At 36.9% G+C, this 13,977-nt stretch overlaps 1 protein-coding gene across 7 annotated transcripts in view; it reads left to right on the top strand.

Annotated features, from left to right (window-relative positions):
- SPATA7 (spermatogenesis associated 7) overlaps positions 1-13,977 on the top strand; it is a 64,023-nt gene that overhangs the window by 13,660 nt on the left and 36,386 nt on the right. Inside the window, exon 1 of one of the 7 annotated variants that reach the window (XM_017961433.3) lies at positions 9,329-9,417. The exons of the other annotated variants lie outside the window; for them this stretch is intronic. Within the exon in view, the coding sequence (XP_017816922.1) occupies positions 9,360-9,417 (58 nt within the window). The 5' untranslated portion in view covers positions 9,329-9,359. Of the gene's footprint in view, positions 1-9,328; positions 9,418-13,977 lie in introns of those variants that run through there. 7 annotated transcript variants of the gene reach the window in all.

Raw genomic sequence — 13,977 nt, 5'->3', positions numbered from 1 at the left:
TTTTGGGTTTAAAATTCAAATTTACCCTTCACATTCCCAGCTTAGACTGGCACCACCACACACACCTGCTCAGACCCAGCACCCCTACGTATCTTCAGACCTGACACTCATGCACACCCCACTAAGCTGGTGGGCTCATACCCACCACAGGTAATATGATGGATAATTTCCCTATTGAAGCCAGTACGTAAAGTCTGGAAGAGGTGAGTACTTCTTCAAATGCAGAGACAGAAATGCAGGTCTACATGGAACACAGAAAAATATAGGAAACATGACACTACCAAAGGAACACAATAAATTTCTAGTAACAAGTCCCAAGAAATAGAGATCTATGAATTGCGTGACAAAAATTCAAAATAATTGTTTTGAAAAAGCTTGGCAAGAGAACACTGATAGACAACTCAAAGAGATCAAGGAAACGATACATGAACAAACTGATAAGTTCAACAAAGAAAATTTTTAAAGAAGCAAATAGAAATTATAAAGCTGAAGGAAATGAAAAATACAATAGAGGGTTTTAACTGCAGACATATTAAGGTAGAATAATCAGAAAACTTGAAGACAGGTAATTGGAAATTATTCAGTCAGAGAAGAAAAACAATTGAAAAAGAGTGAAAAAACCCTAGGGATATAGGGTATATCATTAAGCAAACCATGCATACTATGGGAGTTTCAGAAGGAGAGACTGGCACAAAGTTTGTTTAAAGAAATAACGACTGGAGAACTTCCCAACTCTAGGGAAGGAAATGGATTAGATTCAGAAAGCCCAAAGGATCCCGAATAGATTGAACATAAAGAGGTCTATTCCAAGACACATTGTAATTAAATTGTCAAAAATCAAAGACAAAGGGAGAATTTTGAGTGTAGCATGAGAAAGGCAACTTATCACATACAGAATCCTATGCAAGATCATCAACCAATTTCTCATAGCAACCTTGCAAACCAAGAGAAGGTGGGATGATATAGTCAAAATACTGAAAGAAAAAGAAATTGCCAAGAATATTTTACTTAGCAAAACTCCTTCTTAAAATGAAAAAGAGATAAAGTCTTTCTTAAACTAACAAAAACTGAGGAAATTCATCTCTACTAGACCTGACTTTCAAGAATTGCTCAAAGGATTTCTTCAAATTGAAACAAAAACATGTTGACCAGCAATATGAAAGCATAAGTCTTTCTGGTAAATATAATAACATAACACTGTCATGGTGGTGCATAAATTACGTTAAACTCTAATATATGCTGTTTTATTAAATATTGAGATAATTGCTTTCCTTTAAAGGATAACTTCATATGGTTTGGGTCCCATTTAGGATTTTCTGCAGGGCCCACATGTAGATGTATAAAAGTTAACATTTTTGTTTTTTAAAAAAAACATAATGGAAAAATTAAAAGACAACAATATTAAAAATAACTATAACCACAAAAGTTTAATGGAGGCACAGTATAAAAAGAAATAACTCTCATTACAAGAATACAAAGTATTGGAAGAGGGAGTAAAAGTGTAGAGTTGGCCAGGCATGGTGGCTCATGCTTGTAATCCTAGCACCTTGGCAAGTTGAGGCAGGCAGATCACTTGAGCCCAGAAGTTCAAGACTAGCCTGGGCAACATGGTAAAACCTTGTCTCTACAAAAAATACAAAAGATTTGCTGGGCATAGTGATATGCACCTGTGGTCCCAGCAACTCAGGAGGCGGAGGTGGGAAGATCACCTGAGCCCAGGGAGGTCAAGACTGCAGTGAGCCATGATCACACCACTGCACTCCAGAGTGGGCGACAGAGTGAGACCCTGTCAAATAGGGTAACAAGAAAGAAAAAACCTTAATAGACACATAAAAAAGAATCAAAAGAAATCACTCCCAGAAAAGCTTAAAATAACAAAGAGAAGAGTAGAGGAACAGAACAATTGCAAAACAAAATCAACTAACAAAGTGGCAATAGTAAGTTCTCACTTATCAAAAATTTCTTTAAATGTGAATAGTTTAAACTTCTCAATCAAAGGCATAGAGTAGCTCAATGTATATGCTGAAAATGAAGGATATTCCATGCAGATGATAACCAAAAAAAAAAATCAGGTGTTGCTATACTTAACAAAATAAACATAAAATTATCTCCTTTTTTTTTTTTTTCTTCTTTTTGAGATGAAGTCTTGCTCTGTTGCCCAGGCTGGAGTGCAGTGGCGCAATCTTGGCTCACCATAACCTCCACCTCCCAGGTTCAAGCGATTCTACTGCCTCAGCCTCCCGAGTAGCTGGTACTACAGGCGTGTGCCACCATGCCAGGCTAATTTTTGTATTTTCAGTAGAGACGGGGTTTCACTATGTTTAACAGGCTGGTCTCGAACTCCTGAGCTCATGATCTGCCTGCCTCGGCCTCCCAAAGTGCTGGGATTACAGGCATGAGCCACCGCCCCCGGCTTTAAAATGATCTCTAGATACAATGACAGCCATTATATATTTTTTAAAGGGTCAACTTAACAGGAAGATGTAACAATCATCTACATACCCAACATCAGAACTCCTAAATATATCAAGCAATTGTGTACAAATCTGAGGGATAAATTACATTAATACAATAATAGGAGACTTCAATAATCCACTTTCAATAATGGATAGAGAACCCAGACAGAAATCATTTAAACAGCTGACTTGAACAGCATAACAGACCAAAGGAATTTAACAGATATATACAGCCCTTTACACCCTATGGAAGAATATGTATTCCTCAAGTGCACATGAAACCTTCTTCAGGATAAATCTCATATTAGGCCACAAAATCAGACATAACATATTTAAGAAGTTTAAAATCATTCCAAGTATCTTTTTTCAACCAGAATGGAATAAAACTAAAAATTAATAGCAGTAAGAAAATGGGAAATTCACAAATACATGGCAACTAAACAACACATTCTTGGACAGGCATTGAGTCAAAGAAGAAATAAAAACAGAATTTTGATATCTTGAGGCAAAGGAAAACAAAACCACAATATACCAAAACCTATGGAAAGCAGCAAAATTACTACTAAGAGAGTGGTTTATAGTGATGAATACTTACATTAAAAGAGTGGATCTCAAGCGACTCAACTGTATACCTCAAGGAACTAGGAGAAGAAGAATAAACTAGGCCCACCTGGGTAAATCCCTAGAAACATACAACCTACACAAACTGAATCAAGAAGAAATATCCCAAATAGACCAATAGAAAAAAGGAGATTGAATCAGTAATCAAAAACCTCCCAACAGAAGCCAGATGTGGTGGCTCATGCCTGTAATCCCAGCACTTTGGGAGGCCAAGGCAGGCAGATCACTTTAGGTTAGGAGTTCGAGACCTTCTGGCCAAAATGGTGAATCCCCGACTCTATGAAAAAATACAAAAAAATTAGCCAGGCATGGTGTTGTGCACCTGTAATCCCAGCTATTCAGGAGGCTGAGGCAGAAGAATCACTTGAGTCCAGGAGGTGGAGGTTGCATTGAGCCAGATCACACCACTGCACTCCAGCCTGGGCGACAGAATGGGATAAAATCTCAAGAAAATAAAATTAAAAATTAAAAAAAAAAACTTCCCAACAAAGAATAACCCAGGACCAGATATCTTCATAGGTAAATCTACCAAACATTCAAAGAAAGGTTAGTACCAGTCCTTCTTAAACTCTTATAAAAATAGAAGTGGGAATACTTCCAAACTTATTTTATGAGGCTAACACCACCCTGATGCCAAAACCAGACAAAGACACCACAAGAAAAGAAAGCTACAGGCCAATATATCTGATTAATTTAAGTGCAGAAATCTTCAGTAAAATACCAGCAAACTGAATTCAACTGCATGTTAAAAGAATCAAACACCATGACCAAGTCAGATTTATCCCTGGGATACAAAGGTGATTCAACATATGCAAATCAACCCATATGATATACCACAGTAACATAGTGAAAGATTAAACACTACACAGTCATCTCAATACATGCAGAAAAACCATTTGACAAAATTCAGCATCCATTCGTGATAAACTCTCTCAACAAAATAGGAATAGAAGGAACTTACCTCAATAGCATGAAAGCTATATATGAAAATCCCACAGGTAACATGATGCTTAATGAAGAAAAACAAAGCTTTTCCTCTAAGATCTGGTATAAGGCAAGGATTCGCCATTTTTGCCACTTCTATATAACATAGTACTGGAAGTCCTAGCCAGAGCAATTAGACAAGAAAAATAAAAGGCATACAAATTAGAAAGAGAAGTAAAACTGGGTGTGGTGGCTCACACCTGTAATCACAATACTTTGGGGGACCAACGTGGGGAGATCACTTGAGGCCAGGAGTGGCCAGCCTGGGCAACATAGTGAGACCATGTCTCTACAAAATAAAAAAAACTAAAAATTAACCAGGCATGGTGACACGTACCTGTAGTCCTAGCTACATTGGAAGCTGAGGCAGGAGGATCACTTGAGCCCAGGAAGTCAAGGTCACAGTGAACTTTGACCATGCCACTGAACTCCAGCATGGGCAACAGAGAAAGACCCTGTCTCAAAAATAAAAGTAATTTCTGTTTGTGATGACATGTAGAATGATATGTAGAATACCCTAATGCCCAATAAAAAAGAACTGTTGCAATAAAGAAATTCAATATAGTTTCAGGATACAAAATTAATGTACAAAAACCAGTGGCATTTCTGTACACAACTGTCTGAAAAGGAAATTAAGGAAACAATGCCATTTGCAACAGCAACAGAAAGGATAAAATGCTTAGGAAGAACCTTAAACAAAAAGGTTGAAAACTTGTACACTGAAAACTATTAAACATCAATATAGGAAATTTTTAAAGACACAGATAAATGGAAGACATCCATGTTTATGAATTGGAATAATTAATATTGTTATAATTTTTTGTACTACCCAAAGTGTTCTATAAATTTACTGCAATCCCTATAGAAATCTCAAAGACATTCTTTACAGAAATAGAACAAACAATCCTAAAATTCATATGAGACCACAGAAGACCACAAACAAAACAATCTTGAGCAAGAAAAACAAGGTTGGAGAAATCACACTTTCTAAATTTCAAAATATATTTCAAAGCTACAGTAATCAAAACAGTATGGAACTGGCATAAAAACACTTATCAGACCAATGGAAAAGAATGGAGAACCCAGAAATAAATCCATGTATTTATAGTAAACTGATCTTCAAAAGGGTACCAGAAACACACAATGGGGAAAGGATAGTGTCATCAATAAATGACTCTGGGAAAAGTGGATAGCCCCACGGAGAAGGATGAAAATGGACTCTTAAACCATAAACAAAAATCAACTCATACAAAAATCAGCTCAAAAAGGATTTAAAAACTTAAAAATAAGGCCCTAATCCATAAAACTACTAGAAGGGAACATAGAAAAAAAGCTTTTTGGCATTAGTCTGGGCAATAATGTTTTTGGATAAGACTCTGAAAGCCAGGCAACAAGAGCAAAAATAGACAAATGGAATTCACCAAACTCAAAAGCTTTTGTACAGCAAAGGAAACAATTGACAGAGTAGAATGCATAGGCAACTTACAGAACAGGAGGAAATATTTGCAAACCATGTATCTGATAAGAGGTTAATATCCCAACTATGTAAGTAATAAGTACAACTCAATAGCAAAAAAAACCAAAAAACAACAAAAAAAGACCAAAACCTTGCTATCAAAATACATGAAGGACCTGAGTAGGCATTCTCAAAGGAAGACATACAAGTGGCCAACAAATATATGAAAAGATGCTTAACATTACTAATTATCAGGGAAAATGCAAATCAAAACCCTAATGAGATATCAATCACACCTGTGAGAATGGCTATCAAAAAGACAACGTATAACAAGTGTTGGCAGGGATGTGGAGAGAAGGGAACCCTTGTGCACTGTTGCTAGGAATGTAAGTTGGTACAGCCATTAGGCAAATCAATATAGAGCCTCCTCAAAAAATTGAAAACAGAACTACCATATGATTAAGCAATCCCACTTCTGAATATATATCCAAAGGAAATGAAGTCAGTATGTCAAGAAGATATCTGTTCTCCCACGTTTGTTGCAGCATTGTAGTAAGTAGTCAAGATATAGAAACAACCTGTCTGTTGACAGATGAATGGATAAAGAAAATGTGGTATGTGTGTAAAGAAATATTACACACACATATACACAACCCACACCACATTTATAACATATACAGAGACACAAAACCCACACCACATAGTCAGCTTTTAAAAAGAAGGAAATCCTGTGATTTCTGTCATTTGTGACAACACAGATGAACCTGAAGGTTCATTTTAGATTCCACATGTAAGTGAGGTAATGTGGTACTTGCCTGTGTCTGGATTATTAAACAAGTATATGTGCAATCTAAAGTGGGCAACCTCAAAGAGGCAGAGAGTAGAATGGAAATTGCCAGGGGGAAATGGGGAGATGTTGGTCAAAGAGTATAAAGTTTTAGTTATGCAAGTTGAGTAAGTTCTGGAGATCTAGTGTACAACATTAATTAGAGTTAACAGTACTGTATAATATACTTGAAATTGCTAAGACGGTACATCTGTGTTCTCACCACAAAAAAAAAGAAAAAGTGGTGACTATGTTAGGTGATATATTAATTATCTTGATTATGATGATTATTCACAATATATATCAGAATATCAGATTAAATGCCTGAAACATATATAATTTGTCCACTATACCTTAACAAAGCTGAAAAAATTATTACCTAAGCAATCTAATATATACAAACTTAAATAGAATGACTACCTGGTCATGACTGGAAATAATATATTAACCAGATAAATTTGGTTAATGTATTGACTGGACCAAAAGAAAGGGCATATCTTGTTATAAGATAAAAAGATTCTATATAATGCAAATGTATTATATTGATACGTACTTTTTAAAGTATTGATACTTTTTTTTTTTTTTGAGACGGAGTCTCGCTTTGTCGCCCAGGCTGGAGTGCAGTGGCCAGATCTCAGCTCACTACAAGCTCCGCCTCCCAGGTTTACGCCATTCTCCTGCCTCAGCCTCCCGAGTAGCTGGGACTACAGGTGCCCACCACCGCGCCCGGCTAATTTTTTGTATTTTTTTTTTAGTAGAGACGGGGTTTCACCGTGTTAGCCAGGATGGTCTCGATCTCCTGACCTCGTGATCCACCCGTCTGGGCCTCCCAAAGTGCTGGGATTACAGGCTTGAGCCACCGCGCCCGGCCAGTACTGATACTTTTTAAAGTAATTTCTAAATTCAATGTGAGCTCAATTAAGATGCCAAAAATGAATATTGTTCATATACTACTTGACAAAATGTTCCAAAAGTAACCTACATATATATGAGAAAATAGCCATAAGTAATCTGAACATGAATAGAAAAGAGTAGTAGAGTAGCCCTACTAAGTATTTAAAAGTATTTTAAGTCAGGCATGGTGGCTCACGCCTGTAATTCCAACACTTTGGGAGGCTGAGGTGGGAGAATCACCTGAGGTCAGGAGTTTGAGACCAGCCTGTAGAGAAACATGGTGAAACCCCCTTCTCTACTAAAAATACAGAAATTAGCCGGGTGTGGTGGCACGCACCTGTAGTCCCAGCTACTTGGGAGGCTGAGGCACGAGAATCACTTGAACCTGGGAGGCGGAGGTTGCAGTGAGCCAAGATCATGCCATTGGACTCCAGCCTGGGCAGCCTGGGCAGCAAGAGTGAAACTCTGTCTCAAAAAAAAAAAAAAAAAGAAAATCGAAATCACAAATTTAAAATAATCATTCTGAATAACATTTAATTTAGTTTGCTAGAGTTTGTTCATTGATTTATTCAGCATATGTTTTTTAGGCCCCTGCTATGTGCTAGACACTATTCTAAGGGCTGGGACTAAAGAGGTGAACAAGACAAATTTCCTGCTTTTGTAGAGTTTACATTGTAGTTGGAGGAGACAAACAATAAGCAAATACCAATAAATAGATAAAGAATATATGTCATATGGTAATAAATGCAATGGAAAAAAAATGACTGAGAGTCCCTTGGAGGAGAAGGCCTTGCTGATAAGGTGACAGTTGAGCAGAGACCTGAAAGAATTAAGGAAGAGGCGTGTAGCTGTCTGGTGAAAAAGCAGTCCAGACAGAGGAAACAGCAAGTATAAAAGCCTTGAAATGGTGTCGTGATTGGTGTTTTCAAAAAACAGCAGGGAGGGCTGTATAGCTAGTATGAAAGAAGCCAACTGAAGAGTAATAGATGAAGTCACTGAGATGGGACAGAGGGATGCAGATGATAAAAGGCAGTGGCCATTGCACAGACTTTGGCCTTCACTCCGAATGACATTGCAAGCCATTGGAGGGTCTTGAAGAGAGGAGTAGCAGGACCACTTTTACTTTTAAAATCATCCCTTTGGCTTCATAGTTGAGAATAGTCTGTAAGAGGCAATTACAGAAGCAGAATGACTAGTTAGAAGACAAAAAATAATCCAGATGAGAAATAATGGTGACTGGGACCAGAGTGGTTGCAGGGGAGAGAGATTGAAATAATTGGATTCTGGAAACATTTCAAATGTATGTCAATAGTATTTACTGATGGGTTGGATGTAGATGTAGTATGAGGGAAAAAAGAGGAGTGAGTCAGAAATGACTTCCAAGACTTAGAACCTGTCAGCCAAAAGGATGGAGTTATGATTTACTAAAGTGAGCAATATCATAGGAAAAGATTGAGAGGAGAAAGCAAATCAGTAGTTCAGTGTTGGTCATTACATCTGAAATAAATGCCTATTACGTAGCCAGTTGGCAACCCTGAGGAAGCAGTTGGAGTGCAGGTCTGGAATTCAAGAGACAATTTCAGGATAGAGCTAAAAATTTGGGATTCGACAGCATATAAGGGGTATTTAAAGAATTGCTTACATTTTTTGTTTTTAAAATTTAGATTTAGGTAGTGCTTATTTATCTATGCTATTTTCTGCTTTTAGTCAGTTAAGGCAGGAGTTTTTCCTTTTTGCTATATAAACCAAATTGTGATGGCTTAGAGTAATTGCAAATATTATAATCAACAAATTAAGTGTAATTAATAATCATTCTTCATTATATATGATTTTTCATTATAATGAATTTGGCTTAGAAACAGGCTTTCTAGACACATAAAAAGAGAACTCTGGATTTGAGCCATCTCTGTTTTTATAAGCTACTCTGTACTTTTCTGTCATAGCAGACTACCAACTTGATCAGTACCTAACCTGGAATGTAGTTTGTTGAATTATTTAAATATTTTCATTTTTATAGAAGTTTTATTGAAAAATAATTTACATACTATAAGATTCACTGATTTTTACTACATTTACAGAATTGTGTAACCACAAAGTAATTTTAGAACATTTTCATCAGTTTATGAAGATCCCTTGCACTCATTTGCAGCCACGCTGCAAATTCCTACCCGTAGCCTCAGGTAACCACTAATCTACCTTTTTTTTTTTTAGTATTCTATCTTTTGTTATTGGAAAAAGAAGAAATTCTATTAAATAAATATATTTACAAATCAAAATGATCTTTAATCTATTTGTAAGTAGTTTCCACAATTGCATTTGTATATAGTTTCTTTAGAGAAGAAAAATATTGACTAAAAAATATCCAGGTGTTCTTTTTTTTTCCTTTTTCTTTTTTATTATTATACTTTAATGTCTGGGATACATGTGCAGAAGATGCAGGTTTGTTACACAGGTATACATATGCCATGGTGGTTTGCTGCACCCATCAACCTGTCATCTAAATTAGGTATTTCTCCTAATGCTATCCCTCCTCGAGTCCCCCAATAGGCCCCAGTGTGTGATGTTCCCCTCCCTGTGTCCATGTGTTCTCATTGTTCAACTCCCACTTATGAGTGAAAACATGCAGTGTTTGGTTTTCTGTTCCTGTGTTAGTTTGCTGAGAATGATGGTTTCCAGCTTCATCCATGTCCCTACAAAGGACATGAACTCATCCTTTTTTATGGTTGCATAGTATTCTGTGGTGTATATGTGCCACATTTTCTTTATCCAGTCTGCCATTGATGGGCATTTGGGTTGGTTCCAAGTCTTTGCTATTGTGAATAGTGCTCCAGTATACAAACATGTGCATGTGTCTTTATAGTAGAATGATTTATCATCCTTTAGGTATATACCCAGTAATGTGATTGCTAGGTCAAATGGTATTTCTGGTTCTAGATCCTTGAGGAATTGCCACAGTGTCTTCTATAATGGTTGAACTAATTTACATTCCCACCAACAGTGTAAAAGCATGCCTATTTCTCCACATCATCTCTAGCATCTGTTGTTTCCTGACTTTTTAATGATTGCCATTCTAACTGGCATGAGATGGTATCTCATTGTGGTTTTGATTTGCATTTCTCTAATGACCAGTGATAATGAGCTTTTTTTCATGTTTGTTGGCTGCATAAATGTCTTCTTTTGAAAAGTGTCTGTTCATATCCTTTGCTCACTTTTTGATGGGGTTATTTTTTTCTTGTAAATTTGTTTAAGTTCCTTGTGGATTCTGGATATTAGCTCTTTGTCAGATGGCTAGATTGCAAAATTTTTCTCCCAATTTGTAGGTTGCCTGTTGACTCTGATGATAGTTTATTTTGCTGTACAGATGCTCTTTAGTAGATCCTGTTTGTCAGTTTTGGCTTTTGTTGCCATTGCTTTTGGTGTTTTAGCCATGAAGTCTTTGCCCACGCTTATGTCCTGAACGGTATTGCCTAGGTTTTCTTCTAGGGTTTTTACGGTTTTAGGTCTTACATTTAAGTCTTTAATCCATCTTGAGTTAATTTTTGCATAAGATATAAGGAAGGGGCCCAGTTTCAGTTTTCTGCATATGGCTAGCCAGTTTTCCCAACACCATTTATTAAATAGGAAATTTTTTCCCCATTGCTTATTTTTCTCAGGTTTGTCAAAGATCAGATGTTTGTATATGTGTGGTGTTATTTCTGAGGCCTCTGTTCTGTTCCATTGGTCTATATATCTGTTTTGGTACCAGGATCATGCTGTTTTGATTACTGTAGCCTTGTAGTATAGTTTGAAGTCAGGTATCGTGATGCCTCCAGCTTTGTTCTTTTTGCTTGGGATTGTCTTGGCTATACCAGCTCTTTTTTTGGTTCCATATGAAATTTAAAATAGTTTTTTCTAATTCTGTGAAGAAAGTCAATGGTAGTTTGATGGGGATGGCACTGAATCTATAAATTACTTTGAGCAGTATGTCCATTTTCACAATATTGATTCTTCCTATCCATGAGCATGGAATGTTTTTCCATTTGTTTGTGTCCTCTCTTATTTCCTTGAGCAGTGGTTTGTAGTTCTCTTTGAAGAGGGCCTTCACATCCCTTGTAAGTTGTATTCCTAGGTATTTTATTACTCTTTGTAGCAATTGTGAATGGGCGTTCACTCATGATCTGGCTCTCTGTTTGTCTATTTTTGGTATATAGGAATGCTTGTGATTTTTTGCACATTGATTTTGTATCTTGAGACTTTGCTGAAGTTGCTTATCAGCTTAAGGAGATTTTGGGCTGAGATGATGGGGGTTTCTAAATATACAATCATGTCATCTGCAAACAGAGACAATTTGACTTCCTCTCTTCCTATGTGAATACCCTTTATTTCTTTCTCTTGCCTGATTGCCCTGGCCTGAACTTCCATTACTATGTTGAATAGGAGTGATGAGAGAGGGCATCCTTGTGCCAGTTTTCAAAGGGAATGCTTCCAGCTTTTGCCCATTCGGTATGATATTGGCCGTGGGTTTGTCATAAATAGCTCTTATTATTTTGAGATACATTCCATCAACATGTAGTTTATTGAGAGTTTTTAGCATGAAGGGCTGTTGAATTTTGTCAAAGGCATTTTCTGCGTCTATTGAGATAATCCTGTGGTTTTTGTCATTGGGTCTGTTTATGTGATGGATTATATTTATTGATTTGCGTATGTTGAACCAGCCTTGCATCCCAGGGATAAAGCCGACTTGATCGTGGTGGATAAGCTTTTTGATGTGCTGCTGGATTCGATTTGCCAGTATTTTATTGAGGATTTTCACATCAATGTTAGTCAGGATTATTGGCCTGAAATTTTCTTTTTTTCTTGTATCTGTGCCAGAGTTTGGTATCAGGATGATGCAAAATGAGTTAAAGAGGAGTCTGTCTTTGTTGTTTGGAATAGCTTCAAAAGGAATGGTACCAGCTCCTCTTTGTACCTCTGGTAGAATTCGACTGTGAATCCGTCTGGTTTTGGACTTTTTTTGGTTGGTAGGCTATTAATTACTCAATTAGAACTTGTTATGAGTCTACTCAAGGATTGAACTTCTTGTTTAATCTTGGGAGGGTGTATGTGTCCAGGAATGTATCCATTTCTTCTAGATTTTCTAATTTATTTGCACAGAGGTGTTTATAGTATGATGGTAGTTTATATTTCCGTGGGATCAGTGGTGATATCCCCTTTATCATTTTTTATTGTGCCTTTTTGATTCTTCTCTATTTTCTTCTTTATTAGTCTGGCTAGTGGTCTGTCTATTTTGTTTATCTTTTTTAAAAAACCAGCTCCTGGATTTATTGATTTTTTTGAAGAGTTTTTCACCTCTGTATCTCCTTCATTTCTGCTCTGATCTTAGTTATTTCTTGTCTTCTGCTAGCTTTTGAATTTGTTTGCTCTCGCCCTTCTAGTTCTTTTCATTGTGATGTTAGGGTGTCGATTTTAGATCTTTTCCGCTTTCTCCTGTGGGCATTTAGTGCTATAAACACCCCCTCTAAACACTGCTTTAGTTGTGTCCCAGAGATTCTGGTACGTTGTGTCTTTGTTCTCATTGGTTTCAAATAACTTATTTATTTCTACTTTAATTTTGTTATTTACCCAGTAGTTATTCAGGAGCAGGTTGTTCAGTTTCCATGTAGTTGTGTGGCTTTGAGTGAGTTTCTTAATCCTGAGTTCTAATTTGATTGCACTGTGGTCTTAGAGACTGTTTGTTATGATTTCCATTCTTTTGCAATTGCTAAGGAGTGTTTTACTTCCAATTATGTGGTCAGTTTTGGAATAAATGCGATATGGTGCTGAGAAGAATGTATATTTTGTTGATTTGGGGTGGAGAGTTCTGTAGATGTCTAGTAGGTCCGCTTGGTCCAGAGCTGAGTTCAAGTCTTGAATATCCTTGTTAATTTTCTGTCTTGTTGATCTCTTTAATATTGACAGTGGGGTGATAAAGTCTCCCACTATTATTGTGTGGGAGTCTAAGTCTCTTTGTAGGTCTCTAAGAACTTGGTTTATGAACCTGGGTGCTCCTGTATTGGGTGCATATGTATTTAGGATAGTTAGGTCTTCTTGTTGCATTGATCCCTTTACCATTATGTAATGCCCTTCTTTGTCTTTTTTTAATCTTTGTTGGTTTAATGTTTTTTTTTTTTGTGATTGGGTTTGGTCCCCTTCTTTTTTTTTTTTTTTTTTTTTTTTTTTGGCTTTTCCTTTTCTTGGTAAATATTCTTCCATCCTTTTATTTTGAGGCTATGCATGTCTTTGCCCTGACATGGGTCTCCTGAATACAGCACACCAAAAGGGTCTTGAATCTTTATCCAATCTGCCAGTCTGTGTTTTTTAATTGGGGCATTTAGCCCGTTTACATTTAAGGTTGCTATTGTTATGTGTGAATTTGATCCTGTCATTATGATGCTAGCTGGTTATTTTGCCCGTTAGTTGACGCAGTTTCTTCATAGTGTCAATGGTCTTTACAATTTGGTATGTTTTTGCAGTGGCTGGTACCAGTTTTTTCTTTCCATATTTAGTGCTTCCTTCAGGAGCTCCTGTAAGGCAGGCCTAGTGGTGACAGAATCTCTCAGCATTTGCTTGTCTGTAAAGGATTTTATTTTCCCTTCGCATATGAAGCTTAGTTTGGCTGGATGTGAAATTCTGGGTTGAAGAATGTTGAGTATTGGCCCCCACTCTCTTCTGGCTTGTACGGTTTCTGCAGAGACACCCGCTGTTAATCTGATGGGCTTCCC

Source organism: Papio anubis, chromosome 7, assembly GCF_008728515.1.
Source record: "Papio anubis isolate 15944 chromosome 7, Panubis1.0, whole genome shotgun sequence".
In the NCBI taxonomy this organism is placed as follows: domain Eukaryota; kingdom Metazoa; phylum Chordata; class Mammalia; order Primates; family Cercopithecidae; genus Papio; species Papio anubis.
This window is presented reverse-complemented; position numbering and strand designations above follow the sequence as displayed.